At 36.4% G+C, this 27,151-nt stretch overlaps 1 protein-coding gene across 1 annotated transcript in view; it reads left to right on the forward strand.

The window, feature by feature from the left end:
• Positions 1-27,151, forward strand: part of apln (apelin) — an 89,467-nt gene that overhangs the window by 57,533 nt on the left and 4,783 nt on the right. Inside the window, exon 2 of the mRNA XM_061976776.1 lies at positions 1,407-1,579. Within this exon, the coding sequence (XP_061832760.1) occupies positions 1,407-1,573 (167 nt within the window). The 3' untranslated portion in view covers positions 1,574-1,579. The remainder of the gene's footprint in view (positions 1-1,406; positions 1,580-27,151) is intronic.

Raw genomic sequence — 27,151 nt, forward strand, 5'->3', positions numbered from 1 at the left:
TCATATAGAGAATCTTTGACTAGCATTTTTGAGATGCGTCCTTAAAAACTGTGGACCGCTTTTGTCGTATAGAGAATCTTTGGCTAGCGTTTTTCTGCTGTGGATCTTGGACTTGCGTTTTTGCAGTTGGTCCTTCAAACAGCAGACCCCTCTTGTCATAGATAGAATATTTCACTCGCATTTTTGAAACGTGTCCTTGAAAAACCAAAGACCTGTCTTATCATATGGAGAATCTTTGATTAGCATTTTTCTGCTGTGGATCTTGGACTTGGGTTTTGACAGTTGTTACTTTTAAGCAGCAGACAGCTCTTGTCATATAGAAAATCTTTGACTAGCATTTTTGAGATGCGTCTTTAAAAACTGCGGACCGCTTTTTGTCGTGTAGAGAATCTTGGACTGGCGTTTTTCTGCTGTAGATCTTGGACTTGAAAACCGAAGACCTGTCTTATTATACAGAGAATCTTTGACTAGTGCTTTGGAAATGTGTCCTTCAAAACAGCGGACCGCTTTTGTCATGCCAAGTTTTTCTGGTGTCGATCTTAGACTTTTTGAGGACTTTTTTTAAATAGACCCCCCTTTTAGACCAACCAGTTGATCTGCCGTCTCTTTTCCGCTCTGCCCCACATCTGCGGTCCCTTCCAAGGTTTCCCATTGTTCCCATTGGGTTGAGTTTTTTCTTGCCCTGATGTGGGATCTGAGCCGAGGTTATTGTTGTGGACACTTGTGATTCAGGACTATATAAATAAACTTTGATTGATTGATTGACTTGCGTTTTTGCAGTTGGTCCATACAAACAGCAGACCGCTCTTGTCATACAAACAATCTTTGAGTAGCGTTTTCGCAATTGGTCCTTAAAAGGAGCAGAGAGCTCCTGTCATGCAGCGAAGTTTTGGCAATCTTTTTGTACTCCTGTCATTCACAGGATATCTGACGGTTGTTTTTGCAAGACCGTAAGAGCCGAGTGGTTCTTGGTCAAATGGGCACTCTCTTGATGCTCTTGGCATAAAGAAGATCTTTGGCTATGTCTTATAGGGGGTCTTTGACACTGAAGTCATTTGCACGGTAGGGTCTTCAGCTAATCAGGGCTCACTGAGAACACCTGGTATCACTCTCAAACACGCCGGCGTTCACACACTCTCCAAACAGTCATCGCTAATCTGGGACCAAACACGGCGACAGGATGCACCTCGGTGAGGTTCTGTCACTGCGAGGTGTTTATGACGTGAGTGGCCGAGACATGAAACACAAGCGTTCTGACTCTGCGTTATGCTAGCGGCACGCTCACTTGATGGACAGTCGCTGGGTGGGCTTCAAAGGGCCCACACACCTCCACCCTCATCCATTATCTCCTTGCCTTGCCCGCATTCCCTCGGCAAGTTTTTTTTTACGCGTCCTTCATCTTGCAGGTCCAATGGCCTCCACGGAACATGGCCGGGAGCTGGGAGAAGCAGCTTCGGTGAGGAAACTGGTGCAGCAAAATCCCGTAAGAGGCGGTCAGACCCACAGACCGGCCGGCTGGAAGAGGAGACGTCCACGGCCCCGTCTTTCCCACAAGGGACCAATGCCGTTCTAGACCAAGGTGAGGCGCAACGAGACACTCGTAACACTTCTTTGCAGGTATATGCTTCTGTCATATAGAGCAGGGTTCCCCAACTATTTTTTCCACCAGGGACCGGTTTAATGTATGCATTATTTTCACGGACCGGCTTTCTACGTGTGGCCAACAAATTAGCCTTTGGCTCCAATCTGGCACATTAAAGGGGAACATTATCACAATTTCAGAATGGTTAAAACCATTAAAAATTTTACCCATCACGCAATATCCCTAAAAAAAGCTTCAAAGTGCCTGATTTTAACCATCGTTATAAACACCCATCCATTTTCCTGTGACGTCACATAGTGAATACAAACAAACATGGCGGAAAGAACAGCAAGCTATAGCGACATTAGCTCGGATTCAGACTCGGATTTCAGCGGTTTAAGCGATTCAACAGATTACGCATGTATTGAAACGGATGGTTGTAGTGTGGAGGCAGGTAGCGAAAACGAAATTGAAGAAGAAACTGAAGCTATTGAGCCATATGGGTTTGAACCGTATGCAAGCGAAACAGACGAAAACGACACGACAGCCAGCGACACGGGAGAAAGCGAGGACGAATTTGGCGATCGCCTTCTAACCAACGATTGGTATGTGTTTGTTTGGCATTAAAGGAAACTAACAACTATGAACTAGGTTTACAGCATATGAAATACATTTGGCAACAACATGCACTTTGAGAGTGCAGACAGCCCAGTTTTCATCAATTAATATATTCTGTAGATATACCCTCATGTCAGCAGGCCAGGGAAGCTAGGGTCGATATTCTTCTCTTGATCATCTTCGGTGGCATAAGGGACGGTGTGAGCCAAGACATCCAGGGGGTTTAGCTCGCTCGTCTGCAGGAACAAACTGCCGCCATTGCTTGCCGTGCTAGCGAGGTCCTTTGTCCCTGAATTGCTCACACACTCCGGCAGATTCAATGGGGGTCTGGCGGCAGATTTCTTTGACTTTATCGTTGGAAATGCATCTGCTTTGAGTGTCGCAGGATATCCACACATTCTTGCCATCTCTGTCGTAGCATAGCTTTCGTCGGTAAAGTGTGCGGAACAAACGTCCAATTTCTTGCCACTTTCGCATCTTTGGGCCACTGGTGCAACTTGAATCCGTCCCTGTTTGTGTTGTTACACCCTCCGACAACACACCGACGAGGCATGATGTCTCCAAGGTACGGAAAACAGTCGAAAAAACGGAAAATAACAGAGCTGATTTGACTCGGTGTTTGAGAAAATGGCGGATTGCTTCCCGATGTGACGTCACAACGTGACGTCATCGCTCTGAGAACGAATATTAGAAAGGCGTTTAATTCGCCAAAATTCACCCATTTAGAGTTCGGAAATCGGTTAAAAAAATACGGTCTTTTTTCTGCAACATCAAGGTATATATTGACGCTTACATAGGTCTGGTGATAATGTTCCCCTTTAACATGTTATATGTCTATTAATGTGCACTGTCCCATGTGTTATATTTTTCGGACTATAAGTCGCTCCGGAGTATAAGTCGCACCGGCCGAAAATGCATAATAAAGAAGGAAAAAAAACATATATAAGTCGCACTGGAGTATAAGTCGCATTTTTTGGGGAAATTTATTTGATAGAACCCAACACCAAGAATAGACATTTGAAAGGAAATTTAAAATAAATAAAGAATAGTGAACAACAGGCTGAATAAGTGTACGTTATATGAGGCATAAATAACCAACTGAGAACGTGCCTGGTATGTTAACGTAACATATTATGGTAAGAGTCATTCAAATAACTATAACATATAGAACATGCTATACGTTTACCAAACAATCTGTCACTCCTAATCGCTAAATCCCATGAAATCTTATACGTCTAGTCTCTTACGTGAATGAGCTAAATAATATTATTTGATATTTTACGGCAATGTGTTAATAATTTCACACATAAGTCGCTCCAGAGTATAAGTCACACCCCCGAAAAATACGGTAAGTCAGAGAAAATGTGGTAGTTTATAAATTAATTAATGTTTCTGTGCGGCCCGGTAGCAAATGCGTCACGGACCGGTACCGGTCCCCGGACCGGTGGTTGGGGACCACTGATATAGAGGATCTGTGACTCGATACCCCCAAAATAGCTTGCGTTCTTCTGTCATCGAGAGCATGGGTCGGCAATTCAAAACGTTGAAAGAGCCATATTTGACCAAAAATACAAAAAAACAAATCTGTCTGGAGCCGGAAAAAAATGAAAAGCCATATATAAGTCTTATAATGAAGGCAACACATGACCAAAGTGTCTATATTAGATATAATAGCCTACTATCAAAATTACTTTAAAAGCCGTATATAAGTGTTATAATGAAGGCAACACATGACGAAAGTGTCTATATTAGATATAGTAGACTACTATCAAAATGACTTTAAAAGCCGTATATAAGTGTTATAATGAAGGCAACACATGACGTAAGTGTCTATATTAGATATAATAGCCTACCATCAAAATGACTTTAAAAGACGTATATAAGTGTTATAATGAAGGCAACACATGACGTAAGTGTCTATATTAGATATAACAGCCTACTATCAAAATGACTTTAAAAGCCGTATATAAGTGTTATAATGAAGGCAACACATGACGTAAGTGTCTATATTGGCTACAATAGCCTACTATCAAATTGACTATGTGTCGCAGGCCGAAGCAAATCTTTGTTGACAGAAATGTTAAAATTTTATATTAATTCTCCACATTTTTACAACATTAGAAACCATTAGTAAATCAGAGGCTGCTCAGAAGGTGAGATAACTCCTGGAAATGACTGGCTTTTAATGGCCAAAGGTATAGATGTGAGTGTCCAAGTTAAGGCTGTCTTTCTTTTAATAGATTTATTACAATCTTTGGCAAGCTAGGTCATGTTTGCTGTGGTCTGGAACAACATGGCACACATACAACTATCAGAAATGCAGCCAATATTACATACAGATAATGCGTAATGAGACATGCAAATGTAAATTATATACAAAGAGGATAAAAGCAAAGGATATTAAATGAGCTCAAATATACCTACAAACGAGGAATAATGATGCAACAGCTAGCCTAAATAGCATGTTAGCATTGATTAGCCTGCAGTCATGCACTGACCAAATATGCCTGATTAGCACTCCACACAAGTCAATAACATCAACAAAGCGCACCTTTGTGCATTCACGCACAGCATAAAACGTTTGGCGGACAAAATGAGACAAAGGAGTGGAAGATTTTACATGTAAACAAACTGTTGCGTCACAGTCCACACTATGGTGAGTTCAACAACCGTCAAAATGAGTAGGACAAAACAATGTTCACCAAATACTGTCATCAGTGAAGCATACACACAAACATATCAAACAGTGGGTTTTCTAACATACTAAAAGAAAAAAAAGTTTCCCCCCCCCCCCCATCTTTTTCCATATTCAATCCTTTTTTAAAAATTCTCCAAGGAGCCACTTGGGCGGCACTAAAGAGCCACATGCAACTTTGACGCATTTTCTTTAAAAAAAGGTCAACGTTCTCCTTTCATACAGAGCAGGGGTGTCCAGAGTACGGTCCACAGCTTGTTTTTGTCGGCCCGCGACACATTCTAAAGACAAAATAAAAACATTTCGGATTAGAACATTTCACACAAATAAAAAAAAAACAATATGGAATCTTGGAAGAAACTGCGTGTGAATGCTGAAATGTGCGAGCCAAACTTAAATGGGGATGTTAGCATGCAAACAGTCAAAATGCGTCAAGTTAAAAGTTAAAGTACCAATGATTGTCACACACACACTAGGTGTGGCCAAATTATTCTCTGCATTTGCTATATAAATAAACATTGATTGATGATTGATTGACCTATCGATCTCAGGGCGGACACTCTAAGGCCACTAAGTCATGTGACTGAAGCGTATGCATAGAAAAATTTGCTAAAAAAAATAAAAATAAAAGTTAGCATGCAAGAATGCTACCGTCAGCATGCTAACAGTTAGCATGTGCCAACTACCAAGTCATAAAAAAGTAGATCCTTAAAAAAGACTCCTGTCACAAAGAGGACCTTTAACTAGCATTTTTCAGTAGATCCTTAAAAACAGCGAAGTTCCCATGTCACCAAGAGGATCTTTAACTAGCATTTTTGCAGTAGATCCTTAAAAACGGCAAAGTTCTCCTGTCACAAAGAGGATCTTTAACTAGCATTTTTTCAGTAGATCCTTAAAAACTGCAAAGTTCTCCTGCCACAAAGAGAATCTTTAACTAGCATTTTTGCAGTAGATTCTCAAAATGGCAAAAGTCTCCTGTCACAAAGAGGATCTTTAACTGCCATTTTTGCAGTAGATCCTTAAAACGGCAAAGTTCTCCTGTCACGAAGAGGATCTTTAACTAGCATTTTTGCAGGAGATCCTTAAAAACGGCAAAGTTCTCCTGTCACGAAGAGGATCATTAACTGTCATTTTTGCAGTAGATCCTTAAAAACAGCAACGTTCTCCTGTCACGAAGAGGATCTTTAACGAGCATTTTTTCAGTAGATCCTTAGAAACGGCAAAGTTCTCCTGTCACGAAGAGGATCTTTCACTGCCATTTTTGCAGTAGATCCTTAAAAACAGCAAAGTTCCCATGTCACAAAGAGGATCTTTTTCCAGCATTTTTGCAGTAGATCCTTAAAAACGGCAAAGTTCTCCTGTCACAAAGAGGATTTCGACTAGCATTTTTGCAGTAGATCCTTAAAAACGGCAACGTTCTCCTGTCACAAAGAGGATCTTTAACTGGCATTTTTGTAGTAGATCCTTAAAAACAGCAAAGTTCCCATGTCACGAAGAGGATCTTTAACTAGCATTTTTGAAGTAGATCCTTAAAAACGGCAAAGTTCTCCTGTTACAAAGAGGATCTTTGACTAGCATTTTTGCAGTAGATCCTTAAAAACGGCAAAGTTCTCCTGTCACAAAGAGGATCTTTAACTAGCATTTTTGCAGTAGATCCTTAAAAACGGCAAAGTTCTCCTGTCACAAAGAGGATCTTTAACTGGCATTTTTGCAGTAGATCCTTAAAAACGGCAACGTTCTCCTGTCGCAAAGAGGATCTTTAACTGGCATTTTTGCAGTAGATCCTTAAAAAACGCAAAGTTCTCCTGTCACGAAGAGGATCTTTAACTGGCATTTTTGCAGCAGATCCTTAAAAACGACAAAGTTTTCCTGTCACAAAGAGGATCTTTAACTAGCATTTTTGCAGTAGATCCTTAAAAACGGCAAAGTTCTCCTGTCACAAAGAGGATCTTTAACTGTCATTTTTGCAGTAGATCCTTAAAAACAGCAACGTTCTCCTGTCACAAAGAGGATCTTTAACTGGCATTTTTGCAGTACATCCTTAAAACAGCAAAGTTCTCCTGTCACGAAAAGGATCTTTAACTAGCATTTTTGCAGTAGATCCTCAAAAACGGCAAAGTTCTTCTGTCACAAAGACGATCTTTAACTGGCAATTTTGCAGTAGATTCTTAAAAACGGCAAAGTTCTCCTGTCACAAAGAGGATCTTTAACTGGCATTTTTGCAGTTGATCCTTAAAACAGCAAAGTTCTCATGTCACGAAGAGGATCTTTAACTAGCATGTTTGCAGTAGATCCTCAAAAACGGCAAAGTTCCCGTGTCACAAAGAGGATCCTTAACTAGCATTTTTGCAATAAATTCTTAAAAACGGCAAAGGTCTCATGTCACAAAGAGGATATTTAACTGCCATTTTTGCAGTAGATCCTTAAAAACAGCAATGTTCTCCTGCCACAAAGAGGATCTGTAACTGGCATTTTTGCAGTAGATCCTTAAAAACAGCAAAGTTCCCATGTCACAAAGAGGATCTTTTTCTAGCATTTTTACAGTAGATCCGAAAAAACAGCAAAGTTCTTCTGTCACAAAGAGGATCTTTAACTAGCATTTTTTCAGTAGATCCTTAAAAACGACAACGTTCTCGTGTCACAAAGAGGATCTTTAACTGGCATTTTTGCAGTAGATCCTTAAAAATGACAAAGTTCTCCTGTCACGAAGAGGATCTTTGACTGCCATTTTTGCAGTAGATCCTTAAAAACGGCAAAGGTCTCCTGTCACAAAGAGGATCTTTAACTAGCATTTTTGCAGTAGATCCTTAAAACGGCAAAGGTCTCCTGTCACAAAGAGGATCTTTAACTGACATTTTTGCAGTAGATCCTTAAAAACAGCAAAGTTCCCATGTCACAAAGAAGATCTTTAACTAGCATTTTTGCAGTAGATCCTTAAAAACGACAAAGTTCTCTTGTCACGAAGAGGATCTTTAACTAGCATTTTTGCAGTAAATCCTTAAAAACGACAAAGTTCTCCTGTCACAAAGAGGATCTTTAACTAGCATTTTTGCAGGAGATTCTTAAAAACGACCTAGTTTTCCTGTCACAAAGAGGATCTTTAACTGGCATTTTTGGAGTAGATCCTTAAAAACGGCAACATTCTCCTGTCACGAAGTGGATCTTTATTTGGCATTTTTGCAGTAGATTCTTAAAAACGGCAAAGTTCTCCTGTCACAAAGAGGATCTTTAACTGGCATTTTTGCAGTAGATCCTTAAAAACAGCAAAGGTCTCCTGTCACATAGAGGATATTTAACTAGCATTTTTGCAGTAGATCCTTAAAAACGGCAAAATTCCATGTCACAAAGAGGATCTTTGACTAGCATTTTTGCAGTAGATCCTTAAAAACGGCAACGTTCTCCTGTCACGAAGAGGATCTTTAACTGGCATTTTTGCAGTAGATTCTTAAAACGGCAAAAGTCTCCTGTCACAAAGAGGATCCTTAACTGGCATTTTTGCAGTAGATCCTTAAAACGGCAAAGTTCTCCTGTCACGAAGGGGATCTTTAACCAGCATTTTTGCAGTAGATCTTCAAAAACGGCAAAGTTCTTCTGTCACAAAGACGATCTTTAACTGGCATTTTTGCAGTAGATTCTTAAAAACGGCAAAGTTCTCATGTCACAAAGAGGATCTTTAACTGGCATTTTTGCAGTAGATCCTTAAAAACAGCAAAGTTCTCCTGTCACAAAGAGGATCTTTAACTAACATTTTTGCAGTAGATCCTTAAAAACGGCAAAGTTCTCCTGTCACAAAGAGGATCTTTAACTGCCATTTTTGCAGTAGATCCTTAAAAACGACAAAGTTCTCTTGTCACAAAGAGGACCTTTAACTAGCATTTTTGCAGTAAATCCTTAAAAATGGCAAAGGTCTCCTGTCACAAAGAGGATCTTTAACTAGCATTTTTGTAGTAGATCCTTAAAACGGCAAAGGTCTCCTGTCACAAAGAGGATCTTTAACTGACATTTTTGCAGTAGATCCTTAAAAACAGCAAAGTTCCCATGTCATAAAGAAGATCTTTAACTAGCATTTTTGCAGTAGATCTTTAAAAACGACAAAGTTCTCTTGTCACGAAGAGGATCTTTAACTAGCATTTTTGCAGTAAATCCTTAAAAACGACAAAGTTCTCCTGTCACAAAGAGGATCTTTAACTAGCATTTTTGCAGGAGATTCTTAAAAACGACCTAGTTTTCCTGTCACAAAGAGGATCTTTAACTGGCATTTTTGGAGTAGATCTTTAAAAACGGCAACGTTCTCCTGTCACGAAGTGGATCTTTAACTGGCATTTTTGCAGTAGATTCTTAAAAACAGCAAAGTTCTCCTGTCACAAAGAGGATATTTAACTAGCATTTTTGTAGTAGATCCTTAAAAACGGCAAAGTTCTCCTGTCACGAAGAGGATCTTTAACTGGCATTTTTGCAGTAGATCCTTAAAAACGGCGACGTTCTCCTGTCACGAAGTGGATCTTTAACTGGAATTTTTGCAGTAGATTCTTAAAAACGGCAAAGTTCTCCTGTCACAAAGAGGATCTTTAACTGGCAAATTTGCAGTAGATCCTTAAAAACAGCAAAGGTCTCCTGTCACATAGAGGATATTTAACTAGCATTTTTGCAGTAGATCCTTAAAAACGGCAAAGTTCTCCTGTCACGAAGAGGATCTTTAACTGGCATTTTTGCAGGAGATCCTTAAAAACGGCATAGGTCTCCTGTCACGAAGAGGATCTTTAACTAGCATTTTTGCAGTAGATTCTTAAAAACGGCAAAGTTCTCCTGTCACGAAGAGGATCTTTAACTAGCATTTTTGCAGGAGATCCTTAAAAACGGCAAAGTTCTCCTGTCACGGAGAGGATCTTTAACTAGCATTTTTGCAGGAGATCCTTAAAAACGGCAAAGGTCTCCTGTTACGGAGAGGATCTTTAACTTTCATGTTTGCCGTAGATCCCTAAAAAAAATAGCACCATTTCTTTGTGTCAAACAATGGAGAATGCATCTACTCCCTTTCAAAGTCAAAGTCTGACAATAAGACAGGAAGTGCAGCGTTTAAAAGAATAAAAGACCATTGTTGACGTTCAAAGAAAGGTGGGTGGATTTAGCGAGCTCATTGTCTTCCATTTGCAAGCATGCGGGAGATGCTTCTTGTTAGAAGCGTCCTGTTCTTCAGAATAAAATGTCCTGTCCTTCAGATTAAAACATCCTGTCCTTCAGATGAAGTCAATTAAAGCCCTTTAGCAAAGACAACAGCTTCTCCACTCGGCTTTAAGACAATGTTGAACTTGCTGTCAGGCCAAACAGTCGCTGGCGTGAAAAACCTTTCATCAGCAATCCGAGACGATATTTGACTTCTGCCGCGTTCACACTTTGATTTTCTACATCCAGCCAAAGCAAACTGTGTGCGTTTGAAAAGCAAACATAGGAGGCGCCAGAGAGAAACTAAACCACTGCGCGTATTTCCACACTCCAGTAGCATCCATACCAAAGAAATATGGATACTGCCGATACCAGATCTTTATGCTCTGATATCGATTCTCCAATTAAAACATCGATACTTTTGATACTTTAGTTCAGGGGTGTCAAAACTCTCATACTGAGTATGCGGCGGCCATATTGATATTTCAACTTAAAACAATTCTAAAAACAAACATTGTGTCAGCTATGTATTATAGGTGACTAAGTATATTATTATTAATTAATAGTTATAAACATTTAATTTTTTTCTCAGTATATACCGCTCCTTTTCTTACATTTTTGCTATTGTTTTTTCACCATGTAAGAATACAATAAAAATAATATTAATATTATTGTGTAACTGCACGATATTATGCATCATAATTTGTGCCTGTAGACAAATATTCATGTTAAGTTACATAATACAGTATTTATTATTGTTGTAATTTTTTCCAATTGATTAATTCGTGAGTTAGCATTTAATTAACTGACTAAAACGTGTCAATATTATAGACTTTTTTTCTTTTTCATATACTACATGATTATTTCTATCTTAAAAAAATGCTAAAAACAGACATTGAGTCAGCTATGTATTATAGGTGACTAAGTATATTATTATTAATTAATAGTTAAGAACATTTAATTTGTTTCTCATTATATACCGCTCTTTTTCTTACATTTTTGCTATTGTTTTTTCACCATGTAAGAATACAATAAAAATAATATTAATATTATTGTGTAACTGCACGATATTATGCATCATAATTTGTGCCTGTAGACAAATATTCATGTTAAGTTACATAATACAGTATTTATTATTGTTGTAATTTTTTCCAATTGATTAATTTGTGAGTTAGCATTTAATTAACTGACTAAAACGTGTCAATATTATAGACTTTTTTTTCTTCTTCATATACTACATAATTATTTTTATCTTAAAAAAGTGCTAAAAACAGACATTGTGTCAGCTATGTATTATAGGTGACTAAGTATATTATTATGAATTATTAGTTAGAACATTTCATTTTTTTCTCATTATATACCGCTCTTTTTCTTACATTTTTTACTATCGTTTTTCCCCATGTAAGAATACAAAAAACTTATTAATATTATTGTGTAACTGCATGATATTATGCGTCAAAAATTGTGCCTGTAGAAAATATTAATCTTCAGTTACATAATACAGTGTTTATTATTGTTGTTGTAATTTTTTCAAATTGATTAATTAACTGACTAAAACGTGTCAATATTTTAGATTTGTTTTCTTTATATAGTACATTATTTTTTTATTTAAAAAAAATCCTAAAAACAGATATTGTGTCAGCTATGTATTATAGGTGACTAAGTATACTATCATTAATTATTAGTTAGAACATTTAATTTTTTTCTCATTATATACCGCTCTTTTCTTACATTTTTATTACTGTTTTTTCCCCATGTAAGAATACAAAAAAGGTAATGTTTATTAATAAACATTAATAAACAATAATAGTGTTTATTATTGTTGTTGTCATTTTTTCCAATTGATTAATTCATGAGTTAGCATTTAATTAACTGACTAAAATGTGTCAATATTATAGACTTTTTTTCTTCTTCATATACTACATAATTATTTCTATCTTAAAAAAATGCTAAAAACAGACATTTTGTCAGCTATGTATTATAGGTGACTAAGTATATTATTTTTAGTTAGAACATTTCATTTATTCCTCATTATATATCGCTCTTTTTCTTACCATGTAAGAATACAATAAAAACAATATTAATATTATTGTGTAACTGCAGGATATTATGCATCATAATTTGTGCCTGTAGAAAAATATTAATGTTAAGTTACATAGTACAGTATTTATTATTGTTGTTGTCATTTTTTCCAATTGATTAATTCATGAATTTGCATTTAATTTACTGACTAAAATGTGTCAATATTATAGACTTTTTTTCTTCTTCATATACTACATTATTATTTTTATCTTAAAAAATGCGAAAAACAGACATTGTGTCAGCTATGTATTATAGGTGACTAAGTATATTATTATTCATTATTAGTTAGAACATAAAAAAAATTTCTCATTATATACCGCTCTTTTTCTTACATTTTTACTATTGTTTTTTCCCCATATAAGAATACAAAAAAAGGTATTAATATTATTGTGTAACTGCATGATATTATGCATAAAAAATTGTGCCTGTAGAAAAATATTAATGTTCAGTTACATAATACAGTGTTTATTATTGTTGTTGTAATTTTTTCAAATTGATTAATTCATGAGTTAGCATTTAATTAACTGGCTAAAACGTGTCAATATTTTAAAAATGTTTTTCTTCATATACTACATTATTTTTTTTATTTAAAAAATGCTAAAAGTAGACATTGTGTCAGCTATGTGTTTTAGGTGATTAAATATAATATTATTAATTATTAGTTAGAACATTTCAGCTGTTTTTGCTCTTTTTTCTTACATTTTTAATGTTGTTTCTTCCTATGTAAGAATAGAATAAAAATAATATTATAATTGTTTAACTGTGTAATTCTGTAGGTCAAAAATTCTGCCTGTACGAAAATATTAATGTTAAGTTACATAATACAGTGTTTATTATTGTTGTTGTCATTTTTTTCAAATTGATTAATTCATGAGTTACCATTTAATTAACTGACTAAAACGTGTCAATATTTTAGATTGTTTTTCTTTATATAGTACATTGATATTTTTTTTATTTAAAAAAAAAATGCTAAAAACAGATATTGTGTCAGCTATTTATTTTAGGTGTCTTAAGTATATTATTATTAATTAGAACATTTAATTTTTTCCTCATTATATACCGCTCTTTTTCTTACATTTTTACTATTTTTATTCTTACGTATTTACATTTTTTTCCCCAATGTAAGAATACAATAAAATAATATGAATATTATTGTGTAACTGTATGATAATATGCGTCAAAAATTGTGCCTGTACAAAAATATTAATGTTCAGTTACATAATGTTACAGTGTTTATTATTGTTGTTGTAATTTTTCAAATTAATGAATTCATGACTTAGCATTAGTTTATGTTTTAATGAACTAACTAAAATGTGTTTAGATTTTGTGTATACTTAGTTTTTTTTTTATATAGTATACTGATTTTTTAAATTTTATTTAAAAAAAACTAAAAACAAATATGTCAGCTATGTTATATAAGCAATTAAATATAATATTATTAATTATTAGTTAGAACATTTCAGCTGTTTTTGGTCTTTTTTTCTTACATTTTTACTATTGTTTTTCCCCATGTAAGAATACAATAAAAAATAATATTAATATTATTGTGTAACTATATACGTACATACATACATACATACATACATACATATATATATATATATATATATATATATATATATATATATATATATAAATGGTTGTCCCAATACCAATATTTTTGGACCATATATTGGTCATGTTCAAAGTCCTCATGTGTCCAGGGACATATTTAATGACTTTATAAACATAATATACATTTAAAAAAAAGGAAAAAAGATATTTTGACGATAAAAAATATCGATGTAATCATAGTACTTGTCAAGACTTGGTCCGGGGTGTTTGCTTTTCCAGGATGCAACGGAAAGTTGGCACGGGCGAGACGGGAATTAAGGTACATGGCGGGTTTTAATATATCAATTTAATATATCAAAAAAAAGGGATAAATGAAAGCGCGCACAGTGGCGGATAATAAACTATGAAACCAAAAGACTATAGCAAAAAGCACAAATGAAAAGCACGCACAGTGGCGGAGAATAAACTATGAAAAACAAAAAGATTATAAACATGGAACAAAAACTTACTTGGCTTGGACAAAAAAGGAGCAGCGTGAACATGGCCATGAAACAATGGACAGAGCATAAATGTGGTGTGAGGTCGTCAGGCCAAACAACAGAAAATGAATGAACTTAAATACTATGGACATGATTAGTGAAAGCAGGTGCGTGACTCAAAACGTGAAACAGGTGCGTGACGTGACAGGTGAAAACTAATGGTTGCTATGGTGACCAGACAAGGGAGTGAAAAGACAGAAACTAAACAAAACATGACTTAAAACAAAACATGATAATACAGACATGACAGTACTATCGACTAGATATGCGCAGAGGTGGGTAGAGTAGCCATAAATTGTACTCAAGTAAGAGTACTGTTACTTTAGAGATGTATTACTCAAGTAAAAGTAAGGAGTAGTCACCCAAATATTTACTTGAGTAAATGTAAAAAGTATGTTGTGAAAAAACTACTCAAGTACTGAGTAACTGATGAGTAACATACACACACATACCATATATATATATATATATATATATGTATATATATATATATATATATATATATATATATATATATATACACATATATATATATATATATATATAAATATATATATATATATATATATATATATATATATATATATATATATATATATATATATATATATATATACACATATATATATATATATATATATAAATATATATATATATATATATATATATATATATATATATATATACACACATTTATATATATATACATATATATATATACATATATATGTATATATATATATATATATATATATATATATATATATATATATATATATACACATATATATATATATATATATATATACAGTATATAATTTATATTTATTTATTTTGCCGTTTTTGTTTACATGTTAAAGGTATTTTAATGAATATACATGCATGTTTAACATATAGATTCCTTTCTTTCATGAAGACAAGAATATAAGTTGGTGTATTACCTGATTCTGATGACTTGCATTGATTGTAATCAGACAGTAGTGCTGATAGCGTCCACGTTTTCAAATGGAGGAGAAAAAAGTTCCTCCTTTCTGTCTATTACCACATGAAAGTGGATGGTTTTTGGCATCTTATTTGTCCAGCTTCCATATTTGTTTTTATACACTTTACAAGAAATACATTGGCGGCAAACTCCGTAGCTTGCTAGCTTGTTTGCGCTGGCTTTCGGAGACTCTTGTTTTGAAAGCGCAGGCGCGATGGAGCGGCACTTTTATTGTGAAGACAGGAACTGTGCAGTCAGTCTTTAGGCTTTTGACGGGATGTACGGTTGAAATAAAAAAGGGTCTTTTTTCCTTCACACTTTTGATTGATTGATTGAAACTTTTACTAGTAGATTGCACAGTACAGTATATATTCCGTACAATTGACCACTAAATGGTAACACCCCAATAAGTTTTTCAACTTGTTTAAGTCAGGTCATGTGACCGCCTGGCTCTGTTTGATTGGTCCAACGTCACCAGTGACTGCATCTGATTGGTGGAACGGAGTGAACGTCACCAGTGACTGTATTTGGTGAAACGCAGGCACTATGAAGGTCTGTCTGACAGACCAAAACAAACAAAGCGTGCATTAACAGATCGATAAAAATTAGTAGCGAGTAGCGAGCTGAATGTAGATAAAAGTAGCGGAGTAAAAGTAGCGTTTCTTCTCTATAAATATACTCAAGTAAAAGTAAAAGTATGTTGCATTAAAACTACTCTTAGAAGTACAATTTATCCCAAAAGTTACTCAAGTAGATGTAACGGAGTAAATGTAGCGCGTTACTACCCACCTCTGGATATGCGCTTGTACTTGGTATCATTACAGTGAAAGTCAGGTGTAGATCCACCCATGGCATTTGTTTACATTGTGACGGCGGTGAGATATTGTATCCTCCTACAGTGTGTAGTGAAGCATGTTTAGCTATTCCTCGTCCTCCAGTGATAATGCTACATGTAAGAAACGTACTTTATTTGTCGCCATGGAGGCCAGGATTAGTGATTTAGAAGTAGCTAAAACACTGTGGATGGATGTTAGCTACGAGCTAGCTAGCCATGTCTTAAAGCAGCTCTTCCTGAGGGTGTTTCAGTGTTATAACTTCACCTTTATCTTTACTTTTTACACCAACATGCGTCTGTTCTCCCTTTTCTGTCTACACACTGTGTCTGCTTGTAAGTACTCTGTGTGTGTGTACTGCCCAACAGCAGTAAAACCAGCAATGTCATGATTGACTATTTGCTTGATCAGTAACTTAACAAAGCTCCAAAGTTTTGCTTCACCTCCATCGTCGTTTACTAAGACGGGTCCTCGATTATATTTGTCATTAGGGCCTGGAATCTAGCTCTGCAAGACCTGGGATAGCTGAGTGGTTAACACTGTTGGCCACCAAGCAAGGGGTACTGGGTTCGAATCCCAGCCACATCGTTTGGTAACTAGGAAAGATCCAGTCAGAGAAATTGCTCTCTTATATCAGAGTTTACTGAGACAGGTTCTCAATTAAAAATGTCATTGGGGACACAAATCTCCCTTCAGAAAGCCCAAGGATAGCTGAATGGTTAAAGCAGCTAGCTCCCAATCAAAGGGGACTGGGTTCAAATCCCAGTCAGGTCACTCTGAAACTAGTAAAGTTCTAATCAGAGGTTTAAATCTTTTGTATGATAGTTTAAAGGTTCTCAATTATATATGTCATTGGGGCCCGGAATCTGGGAACAATAAGACCAAGGATAGCTGAATGGTTTAACAGCTACCTTCCAATCAAAGAGTTCTGGGTTCAATCCCAGTCAGGTCACTATAAAAGTACTAAATATCCACTCAGAGCAATTAAATTTTAAATGAAATTTTACTGAGACAGTTCTCAATTATATATGTCATTGGAGCCCGGAATATGGTCACGATAAGACCACGGATAGCTGAATGGCAAAACAGCTACCTCCCAATCAAAGGGTTCATGGGTTCAATCCCAGTCTAGGTCTGATCGGCTTGCCAGGCACAAGTGAGCAGGGGTGGGGAAGGACATTATGTGGGGGTGTATCACCTCCCCTACACAGAGTAAAGTTAAATAGTAGCTGGTTAATTAACTTATAGTTAAAAAGGTAAGTATGGGTAATAATAATAACAAATAGTCTGTAGTCCAAAAGTAAAGGGTAACCTCGGGGGTTAGCTCCTCCTGCTTGCTTGAGGCTAAAGTTGGTAAGTGTACCATCAGTAATTCCTAGGCTGGGATGGGCGGGAATAGGAAGATAGATAATTAATCGTTGTGAGTGTTGACCAATCAGCTCTCCTGGTCTGACTAATTGCAATTGAGATAATAATAAAAATTAAAAAAAATTGCAATTGAGATAATAAAATAAATGAAAGATGGAACAATTCTAATTGGATCATGAATAAACCAAATAGAAAAAACATGATTGGTAAACAAATCGTAATGATAATTAACTATCATTATGATAATTAACTAATTATCATTTATTAATTAACATGAATTAATGATAATTAACAAATAATTAACTAATTATCGTTAATTAATAAATGATAATTAGTTAATTATCATTATCATAATGATAGTTTACCAATGTTTACCAATTATGTTTTTTCTATTTGGTTTATTCATTATCCAATTAGAATTGTTCCATCTTTTATTTATTTTATTATCTCAATTGCAATTGTTCTTTTTTTTTTATTATCTCAATTTCCAATTTTTTTAAAAATTATTATCTCAATTGCAATTAGTCAGACCAGGAGAGCTGATTGGTCAACACTCACAATGATTAATTATCTATCTTCCTATTCCCGCCCATCCCAGCCTAGGAATTACTGATGGTACACTTACCAACTTTAGCCTCAAGCAAGCAGGAGGAGCTAACCCCCGAGGTTACCCTTTACTTTTGGACTATAGACTATTTGTTATTATTATTACTCATACTTACCTTTTTAACTATAAGTTAATTAACCAGCTACCACTTAACTTTACTCTGTGTGGGGGAGGTGATACACCCCCACATAATGTCCTTCCCCACCCTTGCTCACTTGTGCCTGGCAAGCCGATCAGACCTAGACTGGGATTAGAACCCATGAACCCTTTGATTGGGAGCTAGCTGTTTTACCATTCAGCTATCCGTGGTCTTATCGTGACCATATTTCGGGGCCCCAATGACATATATAATTGAGAACTGTCTCAGTAAACTTTCATTTAAAAGATTAATTGCTCTGAGTGGATATTTAGTAGTTGTAGAGTGACCTGACTGGGATTGAACCCAGAACTCTTGGATTGGGAGGTAGCTGCTTAACCATTCAGCTATCCTTAGACTTTTTGTTCCCAGATTTCGGGCCCCAATGACATATATAATTGAGAACTGTCTCAGTAAACTTTCATTTAAAAGTTTAATTGCTCTGAGTGGATATTTAGTAGTTGTAGAGTGACCTGACTGGGATTGAACCCAGAACCCTTTGATTGGGAGCTAGATGTTTAACCCTTCAGCTACCCTTGCTCTTCTAGAACACAGTTTTTGGGCCCCAATGAAACATTTAATTGAGAACTTGTCTCAGTAAACTATGATATAAAACTGTAAGTTGGACTTGAACCCAGTACCCCTTGATTAACAGTATTGGTGTTACCCACTGTGCTACCTTGGAATTTCTTAAGACCAGATTTAATGGTGAACCTGTGTCTGTAAACTATGATGGAGTTGTGATAAAACACTAACTCTTCCTATTCGAGTTTGTAAGTTACTTATCAGTCCTACTGGGATTCGAACCCAGTAGCAATTGTTGAAAAATGAAGTCAATACTAAAGATAATGATAAATAGTCAATGATGACACCTCAGGGGCTACCTGTGAGTGTGTGAGTGTAACTTCTGAGGTGGGTGGGAATAGGAGTAGAAAGTCAATCATAAAGAGCCTTGACCAATGAGCTCTCCTGGGTAACATTAATATAAGATAGGTTAATTGTAATTGGATTTTGAAAATTAATCATTTATGTTAACAGCTACAATGTATGTCACCTGGAGGCCTCCAGCTTCAGAAGCTACAAATTGATCCAACCGGGATTTGAACCACCCTCCACTCCTAGCCAACAGTCTTAACCACTGGACTATCTTGGGTCTTGTGAAGACAAGATTTTGTTCCTGGCTCAGCAAAGTATGACAACATTAGCTTGCTAGCATGCTAACATTAGCTTGCTAGCATGCTAACGTTTTTTTTAGCTAGTTTTGCAAGGGTTTACCCCAGAGTCATAAAACTTGGTATGTGACACTTGTCAACTGTTGGCTTGCTCGCATGCTAACATTGGCATGTTAACTTTTTTAGCTGTTCTTACACTTTTTTCTTTACTTCCGCAGCCATACACCTTTGAGCGGGGGTCAGCAACCCGCGGCTCTTTAGTGCCGCCCTAGTGGCTATCTGGAGCATTTTTTTAAAAAAGGATTGAAAATGGAAAAAGATGGAGAGAAATATTTATTTTGTTTTAGTAGTTTTTTTTGTTTGAGGACAAACATGACACAAACCTTCCCAATTGTTAGAAAACCCACTGTTTAATACAGGGGTCCCCAAACTTTTTGACTCTGGGGCCGCATTGGGTTAAAACAATTTGGCCAGGGGCCGGGCTGTGTATATATATATATATATATATATATATATATATATATATATATATATATATATATATATATATATATATATAGCGCACTTTCCGCGCGATGATGTCACGTTATCGATGAGAAAATGCATTTTTAGACAATATGATTTGCCTGAGTGGCTAGGAGACACTGTGAGTAGCAGCGGTACAAAGTGGATTAAAAAAGACAGAGTTGGTTTTTTTTTAATACTTGGGACTTCCCGCGGGTCTGATTTTGCACCGGCCCGCGGGCCGTTGTTTGGGGACCCCTGGTTTAATATGTTTGTGTGTATGCTTCACTGATGACACTATTTGGTGGACATCGTTTTGTCCTACTAATTTTGGCAGTTCTTGAACTCACCATAGTGTGGACTGTGACGCAACAGTTTGTTTACATGTAAAATCTTCCACTTTTCATTTTGTCCACCAAACTTTTTATACTGTGCATGAATGCACAAAGGTGCGCTTTGCTGGCTGGTTATTGACTTGTTGGACTGCTAATCAGACAGATTTGGTGAATCCATAACCGCAAGCTAATCAATGCTAACATGCTATTTAGGCTAGCTGTATGTACATATTGCATCATTATGCCTCATTTGTAGGTATATTTGAGCTCATTTAATATCCTTTGCTGTTATCCTCTTTGTATATAATTTACTTTTGCATGTTTCATGACACATTATCTATATGTAATATTGGCTGCATTTCTGATAGTTGTATGTGTGCCATGTTGTTCCAGACCACAGCAAACTTTACCTAGCTTGCCAAAGATTGTAATAAATCTATTAAAAGAAGACAGCCTGCCATTTCCTTTAACTTGGACACACACACTTATACCTAATATCCGGGAGTTATCTCACCTTTTGAGTAGCCTCTGATTTACTAATGGTTTCCGATGTTGTAAAAATGTGTTGAAAAAATATTACGTTTCAACATTTCTGTCAACAAAGATTTGCAACAGCCTGCGACAAAATTTCCGCGGGAATTTTCTAGTTTTATTTAGCCCTGTTTGATGCTATTCTAGAACTGCATGATAATATGCGTCAAAAATTCTGCCCGTACAAAATATTAATGTCCAGTTACATAATACAGTGTTTATTATTGTTGTTGTAATTTATCAAAATAATTAATTCATGAGTTAGCATTAGTTTGTTTTAATGAAGTTTTGATGTCCAATGTTTGGTTTTGGCTGGATGGCCTTGGGAGTGAGGCGAGCGCCATCGGCCTGGCCTTCCTTACATTAAAGTGGATGGCTCGCACTCTAATTTACTACATCCATCCATTCATCCATTTTCTACTGCTTATACACTGTAAAAAAAAAAAGAAAGTTGAGAAAACTCAAATTTTCAAGTTAACATGATGCAACAAGATTTTTGCGTTTTCTCCACTTTTGACTACTGCTGGCCAGACACTGTTTTGGTATATTTTGTTGGACTAATTATAGTTTTCAAGTTAGTCGGACTCAGAAATAAGGTTTCACTATGTTTAACTACCAAAACAGTGTCTGGCCAGCAGTAGTCAAAAGTGGAGAAAACGCAAAAATCTTGTTGCATCATGTTGACTTGAAAATTTGCGTTTTCTCAACTTTTTGTTTTTTACAGTGTAGAGCGCGAAAGCCCTGGAAATGTGCTTTTTCTTAGGTGAACAACCTGTCCTCACGGCCACATCTTTTATGCCACTGTCATGTGTTTCGGTGAAAACGTTGACACACATGTCCTCTCTCAGAAAATGTCACTTTTCTGGAGCTCATGTGTCCCATTTGGGTTCTGGTGGCCCTCAAAGCCAAGGAAGTCAGCTAAATCTCTCATTGCCTCTAATGTTAGATGTCTGTGCCAATTTTGTTTTTTTGCTGTATTTTCTTACATTTTTGCAGTTAAATTTTTTTTTTTTATATATGTTTTTACAAACCCCGTTTCCATATGAGTTGGGAAATTGTGTTAGATGTAAATATAAACGGAATACAATGATTTGCAAATCTTTTTCAACCTATATTCAGTTGAAAATGCTACAAAAACAACATATTTGATGTTCAAACTGATAAACATTTTTTTTTTTTTTGCAAATAATCATTAACTTTAGAATTTGATGCCAGCAACACGTGACAAAGAAGTTGGGAAAAGTGGCAATAAATACTGATAAAGTTGAGGAATGCTCATCAAACACTTATTTGGAACATCTCACAGGTGAACAGGCAAATTGGGAACAGGTGGGTGCCATGATTGGGTATAAAAGTAGATTCCATGAAATGCTCAGTCATTCACAAACAAGGATGGGGCGAGGGTCACCACTTTGTCAACAAATGCGTGAGCAAATTGTTGAACAGTTTAAGAGAAACCTTTCTCAACCAGCTATTGCAAGGAATTTAGAGATTTCACCATCAAAGGGTTCAGAGAATCTGGAGAAATCACTGCACGTAAGCAGCTAAGCCCGTGACCTTCGATCCCTCAGACTGTACTGCATCAACAAGCGGCATCAGTGTGTAAAGGATATCACCACATGGGCTCAGGAACACTTCAAAACCCACTCTCAGTAACTACAGTTGGTCGCTACATCTGTAAGTGCAAGTTAAAACTCTCCTATGCAAGGCGAAAACAGTTTATCAACAACACCCAGAAACGCCATTTTCTTCGCTGGGCCTGAGCTCATCTAAGATGGACTGATACAAAGTGGAAAAGTGTTCTGTGGTCTGACGAGTCCACATTTCAGATTGTTTTAGAAAACTGTGGACGTCGTGTCCTCCGGACCAAAGAGGAAAAGAACCATCCGGATTGTTATAGGCGCAAAGTTGAAAAGCCAGCATCTGTGATGGTATGGGGGTGTATTAGTGCCTAAGACATGGGTAACTTACCCATCTGTGAAGGCGCCATTAATGCTGAAAGGTACATACAGGTTTTGGAGCAACATATGTTGCCATCCAAGCAACGTTACCATGGACGCCCCTGCTTATTTCAGCAAGACAATGCCAAGCCACGTGTTACATCAACGTGGCTTCATAGTAAAAGAGTGCGGGTCCTAGACTGGCCTGCCTGTAGTCCAGACCTGTCTCCCATTGAAAATGTGTGGCGCATTATGAAGCCTAAAATACCACAATGGAGACCCCCGGACTGTTGAACAACTTAAGCTGTACATCAAGCAAGAATGGGAAAGAATTCCACCTGAGAAGCTTAAAAAATGTGTCTCTTCAGTTCCCAAACATTTACTGAGTGTTGTTAAAAGGAAAAGCCATGTAACACAGTGGTGAACATGCCCTTTCCCACCTACTTTGGCACGTGTTGCAGCCATGAAATTCTAAGTTAATTATTATTTGCAAAAAAAAAAATTAAGTTCATGAGTTTGAACATCAAATATCTTGTCTTTGTAGTGCATTCAATTGAATATGGGTTGAAAAGGATTTGCAAATCATTGTACTCCGTTTATATTTACATCTAACACAATTTCCCAACTCATATGGAAACGGGGGTTTGTACTGGAAAACACACAACTTTTTAAATCTTAGCGGACACATCAGGTATATTAGTACAAAGTACCGGGTCAGCCTGGATTTTACTCGGTATCGGCTGGGAAAAGAAAACATGGCACGTCACCGGCGTGTGCATTCAGAAACATGAGCGCCGAGCATCTTTTCCAAACACGCAGCGAGACAGGGGAACTCTCCCAGACACAACATCCCTGCAGGATACCGACCCGCGAAGGGCCGCCATAAATCCCAGCCCGAGCGAGACTGCTCGGGAGTGTCAGGCCATGGTTAATCACTTCAGGGGGGGGGGGGAGAAAAGCATCAAGGCCATAGAAACTGGGAAGAATTATGAATCTTTGTTATGTTCTTTCTTCTATTTTGGAGTTACATTTCCTTTTTATTTCACTCATGTCTTCCATTCAGGACTCTCAAGGGCACGAAACAATGAGTGCGGTAAAAAAAAGAAAAGAAAAAAAAGACAAGCATTTGACTGAACGTTGGTCAAAAGACAAACAATAAGGTTCTAAAGGTCTCCGCCAACATTATTAAACATCCCACGCTGCTTCAAAGTCCTCTTGTTTAAATGGGACAAAGGAGGACGGCTATTTAGCCTTTGGCCCGACTTTGCAGTTTCTGTCAGACAACTTGTAGCGACGAGTAGTAAAGAAACGAGACACGAGAGACATAAAACTGTCCAACTAGATCTGAACCAAAAAAGGGGTCATATCATAAATTTGTTTCTAGATTTAAAAGACTTCCTTGTGGTCCAATGGTGCCGATACTGAGTAAAATCCAGGCTGGTTTCGACGATACCGACCCGGTACTTTGTGCAAATATCAGGCACTGTGGTATTCATTAAATGATTAATTAATTCAGGAATAAATTATATCAGACCACATGGTATTTTGTAAATATTACTGAATGAATGTATTCAGGATAAATGATATCAGACACCGTGGTATTCCGGAAATAATACTGAATGAATGTATTCAGGATAAATGATATCAGAGACCGTGGTATTTTGTAAATATTACTGAATGAATGTATTCAGGATAAATTATATCAGACACCGTGGTATTCTGGTAATAATACTATATTAATTAATTAAGAATAAAATATATGAAGCACTGTGGTATCCATTAAATAATCAACAATTTTAGGAATAAATTATACTAGAAACCATGGTATTTTGTAAATATTACTGAATGAATGTATTTAAGATAAATGATATCAGACACCGTGGTATTCTGTAAATATTACTGAATGAATTTATTTAGGATAAATTATATCATACACCGTGGTATTGTGGAAATAATACTGAATGAATGCCATCCATCCATCCATTTTCTACCGCTTATTCCCTTTTTGGGGTCGCGGGGGCGCTGCATGGAGCCTATCTCAGCTACAATCGGGCGAAAGGCGGTGTACACCCTGGACAAGTCGCCACCTCATCGCAGGGCCAACACAGATAGACAGACAACATTCACACTCACATTCACACACTAGGGCCAATTTATGTATTCAGGATAAATGATATCAGAGACCGTGGTATTTTGTAAATATTACTGAATGAATGTATTCAGGATAAATTATATCAGACACCGTGGTATTCTGGTAATATTACTAAATTAATTAAATAAGGATAAAATATATGAAGCACTGTAGTATCCATTAAATCAACAATTTCAGGAATAAATTATACTAGAAACCATGGTATATTTTGGTAAATATTACTGAATGAATGTATTCAGGATAAATGATATCAGACACCGTGGTATTCTGTAAATATTACTGAATGAATTTATTCAGGATAAATTATATCAGACACCGTGGTATTCTGGAAATAATACTAAATCAATTAAGGATAAAATATATGAGGCACTGTGGTATTCATTAAATATGAAAATAATTAATTCAGGAATACATTATATCAGACGCCATGTGTTCTGGAAATAATACCAAATTAATTAATTAAGGATACAATATATGAGGCACAATAAAATAATTCAGGAATAAATGGTGTCAGACACCATGATTTTCTGTAAATATTACTGAATGGATCTCCATCCATTTTCTACCGCTTGTCCCTTTTGGGGTCGCTGGAGCCTATCTCAGCTGCATTCGGGCAGAAGAATGGATCTATTCAGGATAAATTATATCAGACACCAGGGTATTCTGGAAACAATACTGAATTAATTAATGATAAAATATATAAGGGACTGTGGTATTCACTAAATAAAACAATTCAGGAATAAATGAAGGGACAAGTGGTAGAAAATGGATGGATGGATGATATCAGACACCATGGTATTCTGTAACTATTACTGAATGGATGCATTCAGGATAAATGATATCAGACACCATGGTATTTTGGAAATAATACTAAATTAATTAAGGATAAAATATATGAGGCACTGTGGTATTCACTAAATAAAACAATTCAGGAATAAATGAAGGGACAAGCGGTAGAAAATGGATGGACGAATGATATCAGACACCATGGTATTCTGTAAATATTACTGAGTGAATGAATGTATTCAGGATAAATGGTATCAGACACCATGGTATTCTGGAAATAATACGAAATGAATTATTAAGGATAAAATATATGAGGCACTGTGGTATTCACTGAATAATAAAACAATTCAGGAATAAATGATACCAGAAACCGTGGTATTCTGTAAATATTACTGAATGAATGTATTAAGGATAAATGATATCAGACACCGTCTCTCTCGGTCGTCCTCAGACGAGCCTTCCATCGTTGCTTCCAGTCATCCCGATTCTCCATACATTTGGCCAGTTCCTTGGTACTCTGAGCTCCTGCATCCTTCTTGAGTATGTCCACGTATGTTAGTGTGGGACGTCCTCTTCACCGATGCCCATGTGTTGGTTCCCACAGCACACAATTTGCTGGCTGGCAGCTCCTGATGCCTGTGGCAGCGTCCTGCTAGTCTCATTCTCCTTACAGCAATCTTCTCGCTCACCTTTGGTATTCCCTTGTAGAGGATTCTGTTGGTTAGGAGAAGTCTCTGGAGAAGACACCGTGGTATTCTGGAAATAATACTAAATTAATTAAGGATCAAATATAAGAGGCACTGTGGTATTCATTAAATAATAAAATAATTAATTCAAGAATAAATGGTATCAGACACCATGGTGTACTGTAAATATTACTGAATTAATTTATTCAGGATAAATCATATCAGACACGTAGTGACATATTGTTGGTTTTACGAGCAGAGGAACATGTTCGGCAGCGCATAATCACAGAGTACTTACAAGCAGACACAGTGTGTAGACAGAAAAGGGAGAACGGACGCATTTTGGGTTAAAGACTAAAGATAAAGGTGAAGTTATAAAACTGAAACGCCCTCAGGAAGAGGTGCTTTAAGACGTGGCTGCTAAAGTGTTTTAGCTACTTCTAAATCACTGATATTGTCTCCATGGCGACAAATAAAGTACGTTTCTTACAAGTATCATCCCTGCGGGACGAGGAATAGCTAAACATGCTTCACTACACACCGTAGCTCACCCGCCATTGGTGGATCTACACCTAACATCCACTGTAATGATACCAAGTACAGGAGCGTATCTAGTCGATACCATGATTACGTCGATATTTTTTAGCATCACAAAATCTTTTTTCGTTTAAAAAAAAATTTATATTATGTTTATAAAGTCAGGAAATATGTCCCTGGACACGTGAGATCTTTGATTATGACCAATGTATAATCCTGTAACTACTTGGTATCGGATTGATACCCAAATGTGTGGTATCATCCAAAACTAATGTAAAGTTTTAAACAGAAGAATAAGTGATTATTACGTTTTTAACAGAAGTTTAGATAGAACATGTTAAAAGAGAAA

The sequence above is a fragment of the Nerophis lumbriciformis genome, linkage group LG16 (genome assembly GCF_033978685.3).
Source record: "Nerophis lumbriciformis linkage group LG16, RoL_Nlum_v2.1, whole genome shotgun sequence".
In the NCBI taxonomy this organism is placed as follows: Eukaryota; Metazoa; Chordata; class Actinopteri; order Syngnathiformes; family Syngnathidae; genus Nerophis; species Nerophis lumbriciformis.